Consider the following 9,160-nt stretch of genomic DNA (forward strand, 5'->3'; position numbering starts at 1 on the left):
CCCCCCAAGGGGGGAGCGCCCCCCAGGTTGGGAACCACTGTATTAACAAACAAGAACTTACCTTTCTATATGTGCTCAAAACACATTCATATGCTGCAACATTTAAAAAAATGCATAAGGTTTGACAGACAGAAGTACATTTTTCCATTGCTTTTCTAAATTTTAAATTCATCGTTTGTATGAAATGTAGAAAATGACTTGGTGTCAGAAGTTAAGCAGCTTAGATATTTTGTTTACATTTGAACAGAAAGTACCTCTATGTAAATGAAGTGCTGGCTGTTCAGGATGACTTGCACGTACGCGTTGTGGATGGACTCCTCGTGGTTCTTGATGCCAGCCGACCAATCAGAGGCTGAGCGTAGGATCTGAGGGTAATACAAAAACATATGTTCTGCCATCTCTGGAGCATGTGCAATATTTAATTAATTGGAGGAAGAAGTAATAGGATCTGTGTTTTTAGTGAACATTATTTTGTTTACAAAATGTTTAACTTTTTCTTTGCTTAGAGGAAAGTTGGATCGAGTTTCATTTTAGACAAAATGTTTGTGTTTGACCCTGTACTATTGCATATTGGATTTGGTGTGCATACTGACAACTTTGAGGATTTTGTCATGTAACCAGTGAAGACAAATTGCACACTAAAACAAACTTACACTACATTTAGCAGATGCTTTTATCCAAATAAACTTCCAAAGCTTCCCTACAATGTAGTATAAAACTGAAACACAGTCAAAGTCAACTTTAATCAAGTGATATAAACAGCTAAAATCTCCAGGTAGAACTCTTCCTCACCTGCACTTTAGAGGGGATGCAGTTGGGTACTTGGTAGCGCTGCTCTTCGGCGGTGGTGTGAGATTTGGGCAGCAGATACGGGAACGACAGAGAGCGATACTTCGGCTTCATAATCTGCCAGAGAAACAGAGGAAAGAGTAAAACCCAGGAAATGAAATGCACACCGCAAAACAACTTGAGTTTAGGTGCTCCCGTTCTATTTGCACGTACTTAATTTAGGTAATATGTAGGCAAATGGAGAAAAAATGACATATTTTGATGCAAATAAGCCTCACTGCAAATAGAGTCCAATTTACAAAGATCAGCTTTTATCACCGCATTTAGTTAAATTATAAGTGACTGAGAGACTGGGACATTAAAATCCAAAATGTACACATACATATTGCAATCCATTCTTTGTGAATGTATTCCTGAGCATGATGGGACAACATCAGCGTGACCTCTGACCTTGGTGAAGTTCCAGCGCTGGATGAAGTGTCGGGCCACGTCTCGAGCTGCTTTCCCGTGGACCACTGAGGAGATGTCGTGCCAAGGCATTCTGGGAGTTGTGTGTCTGTCTATGAAGTCTGAAACAGCAGAAACGGATGTGAGGAGGACATTTCTGTAGTTTTAATGTCATAAATGTGAGGTTGACGATGTTCTCACCATCGAAAGGTTTTTCCAGCTGAATCCAGTCCCTGTACACAAAGTTGCAGTAGTCTTTTCCGTGCCAGAAGCGCGTGTTTCCGAATAACTCCCCGACGCCCGTGTGCAGACTGCGCTGCGAGCCGCTGACTGAAACACACACATTACATTTTCAGTTATTTATCAGCAGAAATCTCTTTAAATAAATGAGCCTACTCAGAGTTTTAGTTCCTCTTAAAGTTCCTGCTGTAAGTGCAACTTACTAAGGGGAATATCAGAGGTAAACTGAAAATATAACTAAAATATAGCACTTTAGATTGCAGTATCTACTGTCAATAGTGTTAATATTGATATTTGATCAGAATTTATTTCAATTTTACAGATTTTAAAACAATATTTGAGTATAAAATAGTCTATGGGAGGAATTAGTTAAGAGATATTTCAAAAATTTTTTGAATAATCTCAGTAAATGACCCTGGAAATCTATTCGCAAAATAAAGCCTCAAATGTAAACAACATGCTTTGGGAGTTTTAAGTGTGGAACGACTATTAATAACAAAAGCATGAAATCAATCGTTTCTGATGTGGATCTCTGGTGCATTTGTATCCTCATTCGAGGTTAAACTTGGACAAAAATGATGGTCATATTGTTTATTTACACTTCATTTATCAACTAACAAGTATTGTGTTTGGAATATTTTTCGACAGCACATTAACAAATGTTAAAACAGCAACTGGAGAGAAGAGAGGACATGCAGAGACATACACTCTACTCAAATTACACACATTTGACTCACCTTAAATCAATAACACAAATGATTTAAGTAACTTCAGTCAAAGTACAGAACAAAAACAAAGGGTTTTTTCAGGGTGACTTCTTTTAGTTTTTAGCAACGGTTGTTTGCCTCACGTTCATCTCTGACACTTCCCATCTATCACACAGGCAGAGATGAGTAAACAAACAGCAGCTAAAACAAATGTTTTACTGCAGCACAGACCAGCTGCAGAATCTCATCAAAACACAGATCTGTTTTAGGTATGTGCAATACTTTCTATTAGAATGGAAATAATAAAAAGCAGAAACTCCTCACATCCTGCTTGACTAAAATTCTTAAATGAATGACTAGATTATACAAATGTGGGTCTATTCATTTTCTGTTGGTAAACTAATAGAATTACAGATTTACGCCTCAAACTTTTTGCGTAAATAATACACAAAGATGTGAAAACAAAATGTAGTTGAGTTTGATTATCAGGCTTTGTCATCGACTTGCCCAAATTCTTGCCCATATTGAATCACTTTCTGAATCGACCTTGGGCGGAAAAAAAAAAAATCACCAAACTCACACACAGAGGGATTCAAAAGTTGTTCAATCCAGATCAAGACCACAGCAAAGCATGCTGGGAGGGCAACGGTAAAAATGTGCCTCCACCTCCGGCGACTCACCAGCCGGACCCAGGGCGGGGGGGGCCGTCCTGCCGTGGATCAGAGCGTGATGGCTGCTGACGCTGTGGGACCAACCTGAACACAGCGGCCGCGCGCAACACCCACATCTTACACACACTTCCACCAAGTTTCATAAAATTAGAAAGCTATTTTAAGCTATTTTATTTGTTTTAAGACAGCAGAAAAGACCTGACGGAAAAAACATGTGCATCATTTTTAAATTCATTAGAGCGCAAAGGACATAAAGAATAATGATACTCATAGTAATACCTATAATTACTCCTATCATTTCAAAAGGGATCCTCCGTCTTGGTGCTCGTACCTTAATAAATAATAATAATCAATAGCTGCACTCACTCTCTTCGTCCTCCAGGTCGCTGTCGCTGTCTGCCGAGGCCAGCCCGTGTTTCTGCAGGTGTCTCCGGATGCTGAACCTCGTCCTCTTCAGTCTGCCTTGCCCTTTCAGCCGGGGCTGGTCCACAGAGTCCGTCACCGTGAAAATGTTTTTCCCGTTACTTTGGGGAGCCCCCCCGCCGCTGCCGTTAGCTGGAGCAGCCATGTTTGGAGAGGCCGCTTCAGCCTGGGAACAAGGTACAGAAAGGTTTGGCTCAATCCGGGTTAAGAATCAAAATAAGGGCACTAGAGCCATAGAGGGGATAGAGGGGAATGGAGACTTTAAAAAAGATGCTCATTTATTTATTCTTATATGAATCATGGTTTAATTATTTACTTAAATGTATGTGAAAAATATAACTGAACTAGACTTCTGAACTTAAAAATAAGTTAAACATTAAAAATGTGTTTCAAAGAAGTGAAATGAAAATCAATGCAGGTATATGTGTGTGTTGCGTGCGTGTGTGCGTGTGTGTGTGTGTGTGTGTGTGTGTGTGTGTGTGTGTGTGTGTGTGTGTGTGTGTGTGTGTGTGTACCTGGTGTGAGAGTGTGACACTCCCAACGTCGGTCAGCCTGTGCTCCCTGTCGTCCCAGCGACCATATGCCAGGTCGATCCCTCCCACGAAGGCCACCGATTGGTCGACCACAATGATCTTCTCGTGATGCGCCCACAGGTAGACAGCCGAGGAGACGTGGTCCGGGTGACGCATCACCTATAGAGAAAATATGAACTTTTGTTTTTGGACTTTTAAAGTAGTGTGTTTAAAACTGAATCAGAATTATTGATTTATCACGGGGAATATCATGTTACTGACATTTGCTCCGTGTGATAAATGTGACGCTCACCTTGATGTTGGGGTGGAGGTGCAGCAGCGTCCTCTTGCTGTATCCGGAGTTTATTCCCAGAGCTAACTCCACTTCCTTGTACAGCATCACAAAGATACGCACACCTTGTTGCTGTGGAAACACAAACAGGAAGCTTAACAAACAATATTCGTATATTAAAAAATATTTGGGGTATCCTGGATTCTAATGAAGTTTTTTGAGGTGTTCTTTGGTTAGGGGACAGGAAGATGCAGTTTTTTGCTCACCGCTTTGCGTTTCAGGATGCAGTCCAGACGCCAGCGGTTTCCCTCCACAACCGGCCTCTTCAGGAAGATCTCTGGACTCAACCTGTAGAAAAACGCACTCTGTATTCATATAAATTCAGACTTTATTTCCACTCACTTGCAATATTTCTAAAGGTCAACAGCTGCTGGCAGGTTTGAAACATCTGTTAATATCACAGGGATTGTATTACATTGATTATTGAAACAAATCATTTAGGGTGACCTTCAGAGTTCTCATTTGAAAATGATCAGAACTATGTGAAAATTAGATTATAAAGTCTCATCATTAAATAATGACAACAAGAAATGAGACACAGGCTGCAGTCGAATTGTCAGTTTCTCTTAGGATCCTTCCTAACGGAGTGAAAGGAGCCGGAAGTACTTCAGTGGCAGCCATGAAAAGAGCCGTTCGAATTCTCTAGAGATGATAGGAAAGGAGGTTTCAAACTTCCTTTATAATCTCCTTTAGCTTAGGAACCACTGGACCTCCCTAACCGAAAGGAGAGGAGAAAATGCTGCCCCACAATGCCTTGCGGCCGTAGCATTTGCCGTCACACAACAGTCGGCCGTTCACGGAAACAACCGATTATGACCGAGAAATTATATCATGAAAGTTACGGTGCTTATTAAGCATTTTAAAACATATGTGGTAAGTTGCCAAAGTGCTTTGTTTTGAACGTTCATCAGTATTATAATCAAAAAGAGAAATATGAACGTTAGTTTTTACTGAAATGATCAAATAAAGTCAACATTTCACTGAGCTGTGTGGGGTTTGTTCAACTTTTAAAAGATGTTTGAATGGTGATATACACAGTGATAGATGTTAAGGACTAACGTTTATAATAAATACATTTGTATTTATTTTAAGATCTTTTCATAGTTCATACAATCATACGTATGGGGATCATTTGCATTAATGTGGATCGGAGGGAGAGGGTGACGAGCATAAGTTTCCCTTTTTTTTTTCAATTACAACCTCCTTCATGAAGAATTTATGTTTCTCTGTTGTCCACATTCATAAAGCATAAAACAACACCATCAGAGCGCGGTGCAGAGTCTCTAGATGCGTCTGCCGTTCTTATTATACATCCATGTAGTCCGCTCACTCCGCTGTATAGAAAACTGTAGTTTCCATAGTTTCCCCACAGCAGCAGACGCATATTTATAACGTCCACCGGCGCATCATAAATATGTCGGATGGTGAAAGTGCAGTCGGATTCTCTAAAGTACTGCTGTCTCTTCTCCTAAATCCTTTTGAATTCTCCTATCCACTATTCCTTAACCCCGTGACGTTTCACACAGAGGTCAAGGACGTTAGGAGCTGATTTTTGGACTATTCGACTGCAGCCACAGTACATTTGATTGATCAAACACTGTGCTCACTTACATTCACAGTTTATAACACTTTATAATCGCTTTTATCCAACAGCAAAACTCTGCTTTTCTGTTTTGGACACTGAAGTACAGTTTAATTCTAACAATTTGAATAAACATTTACTTTAAGTTAATCTGATTGCAAGAGTTTGATTTTAAATAATTGTTTTTCACAATCATTTAAAAATACTCACACTTTGCATGTAGTAATTAAATGTATGTATGTAGGTGTGTGTTCAGCATTTGTGTGTCTTTGTGTGTGTGAACTAGTATAACAGAAGTCTGAGCCTCAGACGGTAACTGATCTGTTTGACCAGAAGACCTCCACAAGAGGTGACCGCCAAGTGCACTCACTGCACCCTGACACACACACACACACACACACACACACACACACACACACACACACACACACACACACACACCACCAGTCTGTGATGAATATTTCCTCTTTGGCTTCTTCAAGAGCATCTGCAACGTCCTCCATGTATGATTTTCCGTTCACATACCTGTAGAGGACACATACACACACATTTACACGTGCACACATATCCACATTTTGAGCCACACACCTTTAGACAGCAAGAAAAACAAAAGCAAATACAACATCACAAAATATCAAATGTTCTTTTAAATGTGCACATTCTGATAGATGCACGCACTCTTTAGCACCTGCACACAAACTGTGATATAAAACAGCAGGAGGTGAAATAATTTTTCAACATTTCACCAGATAAAATTATCAATAATGACCCGAGTTTGGTGTCATACGTCTGCCACCTCTCAATTTTTTATCTATCCATCTACTTTCCTTTCAGTATGCTTTTTAATGGTAGAGCTCACACACTCACACACACACACACACACACACACACAGTCTCACAGACTGTATAGTGTTGCCCAGCAGGGAGACAGGTGATGAGCCGGTGAGGCTCACTTTCCCTGTCTTTGTGTCGGGTTACTCTAGCGAAAAACACACACACACACACACACACACACAAACACACTGCCAACTAAACCAGGCCTCGTCTAGACTTTAGCAACATCTGGCTGCGATGCCTGCCTCTAAGTAGCATCAATTTACCAAACAAAAGGTGACCTGATTTTTTAAATAAAATCCAGATTCCGATCTAGGCTAATCTAACCCAAAATGGCTAATCTAACCCAAAATGGGTGTGTAAACAACCTTAAATCCCACAACATCAAAACATAGACAACAGGTGCTTTCCTCATTTACATCAAAACACATTATCAAAGAGATAGTGTGACAGTTTCCGTGGTTACCATTTAGTCGGGATGTTTACTTCTTCTCTGGCGAAGGATCCGAAGCGGTGGTCGGTGAGGAAGGCGGTGCCGTGTTTCTTAACGAAGGCCTCGATGGCCTGACCCCACCAGCGGGCGTGTCTGTAGCTGCTGCACTTCAACACCAAAGATCTGAACACACACACACATTTATAATTCTAATATTTTTGATAAAGCCACATTAGCATTTGTGCAAAAGAGTTGTTCTTTAGTCACTATTGACACAAATGAGCTATGTTCCCTGTTGCTATCAGAAAATGATGATTGTGAAATAGAATATCACCTGCTGTAGTTCTTTGGACAAAGAAAAAGTTAATATAGATTTCATTTTGTGTCGTTTTGCTGGTCATACGAAATTATCGGGTTAAGATTGAGCAAATCAATATTATTGTATTTCTTAACGGCTTTCTTTAGAAGTTGATTTACAGACCCTAGAAAATACATAAAATGCCCTTGAAAGGTCATCACTGGTGTGTTCTATTTAGCTTTAGTATTTAGTATGTTAAATGAAATACACAGACCTCTTCTTCCAGTAAAACCGTTCCCTATCCATCAGACATTTAAAGGAAGTTTGGATAAATTAAGGAAAGATTAAAGTAACTTTTCAAAACAAATGTGTCTGAAGCCATTTCCTGGAGTTCGATAAAGAGCTATTCATTTATATATTATATATTTATATTAGTATATAAAAGTGACTTAAAGTACCAGATATAATAAAGTAAATGTTTCACAGACCTGGAGAGACCGTCGATGCGGATTCCGTGTTTGGTCTCCGTGTCTTTGGAGTCCATCTTGATGCTGAACTCTTTATCGAACAGCATCACGAAGGAGACGGCCCCCGACTCCGGCTTCATGTAGAGCAGGCACGAGTCCTTCACCACCAGCCAGCTGCACACACACATTCAGATTTAGAATGATACACATGTTACTGTGCTGCACACAGGCAGAACAAAGTTAGACATCATATAGATCAGGGGTGGGGAACCTTTTTCCTCTCAAGGGCCATTTCAATTTTTTCAACATCCTCCGAGGGCCGTACAAATTATTGACCTCTGCTTAAAAATACAAAAATCACAGCCCATTCATTTCGCCTTTCTTTCATGCTGTGCAAAGAAAAAGCAACCTCTTAATCCAGATATTTTACCATGACCCGCGCATACATGCACATGCACGGTTGTGGAATGACCACCAAAACCGAAAGATATGGACACAAGATGTGTGCAAATCTATTTAGTTTCCTATCCATGTGGACATGTCTTAAGTGGGGGGGGGGACGGGACCTCACCTCCTCTTGGGGGGTCCGGAGGCATGCTCCCGGGAAGATTTTTTTTTTAAATATTGAAGTTAAAAGCATCAATCTGGTGCACTTTGAGAGCAACATTAAGAGATCAATGGATACATCTCTCAACACCCATATGAAACAGAACTGTAAGCAGATTTCTTTTTCTTTATGGATATATTTACAAATCACTCCCCTTTCAAACTGTATTCTTGTTTATTAATAACAACTTTTTTTTACTGTCATATAGTATTTTATACCTGTTTACTTTATTCTCTTATTTTTTTATAACTATAATGATCATATAAATATGTGCCTTTACCTCAATGGCTTAAGAAAAAGTCTTCTTATATTCGTTAGCATAGCTTTAACCTAATAACAACAAAGTTATTAGACTGTATGATCAGTATGACAGATGAGCAGATCGCCACGCAGGGGCTTTCAACTTAAAGACAGCAGGCCACACACAAACTGCGGCATGTGTAGGCCGAGCTCGCTTATGGGTGCTCGCAATTTTGGAAAGTGCCGGGAGCGAGCGTTCTGGTGGGCGGAGGCTCCGTCAGAACTGCACCCCTGTCTGAACGAGAGCATATAGCCCACGTGACTGACACGTTAGGTCTCGTGGTTGGTTCAAGGAACCTGATCTTCAGGCCGCAGGAAAACATGAGGGCACCTCGCTTGTTTAATTATTTTGCGGTCTAGATCTTCTTAATTTTTTTGCGTGGTGTTTATAAATTCGGTGTGTATAAAATTTACCGCTGACCACTCCGAGCCCCGCCGTATCAACATGGTCTCGCGGGCGTATCGGCCCGGGGGCCGGGAGGTTCGCCGGGCCCTCAT

At 40.5% G+C, this 9,160-nt stretch overlaps 1 protein-coding gene across 1 annotated transcript in view; it reads right to left on the reverse strand.

Annotated features, from left to right (window-relative positions):
• LOC104960175 (phospholipase D1) overlaps positions 1-9,160 on the reverse strand; it is a 14,668-nt gene extending 5,508 nt beyond the window's left edge. Inside the window, exons 1-12 of the mRNA XM_010788151.1 lie at positions 9,084-9,160; positions 7,777-7,929; positions 7,024-7,173; positions 6,165-6,248; positions 4,348-4,429; positions 4,103-4,213; positions 3,793-3,969; positions 3,221-3,443; positions 1,438-1,566; positions 1,240-1,358; positions 793-906; positions 255-365 (exon numbers count right to left, since the gene is read on the reverse strand). Coding sequence (XP_010786453.1) covers positions 255-365; positions 793-906; positions 1,240-1,358; positions 1,438-1,566; positions 3,221-3,443; positions 3,793-3,969; positions 4,103-4,213; positions 4,348-4,429; positions 6,165-6,248; positions 7,024-7,173; positions 7,777-7,929; positions 9,084-9,160 — 1,530 coding nt within the window. The remainder of the gene's footprint in view (positions 1-254; positions 366-792; positions 907-1,239; positions 1,359-1,437; positions 1,567-3,220; positions 3,444-3,792; positions 3,970-4,102; positions 4,214-4,347; positions 4,430-6,164; positions 6,249-7,023; positions 7,174-7,776; positions 7,930-9,083) is intronic.

Source organism: Notothenia coriiceps, unplaced genomic scaffold, assembly GCF_000735185.1.
Source record: "Notothenia coriiceps isolate Sejong01 unplaced genomic scaffold, NC01 NC01_scaffold00031603, whole genome shotgun sequence".
In the NCBI taxonomy this organism is placed as follows: Eukaryota; Metazoa; Chordata; class Actinopteri; order Perciformes; family Nototheniidae; genus Notothenia; species Notothenia coriiceps.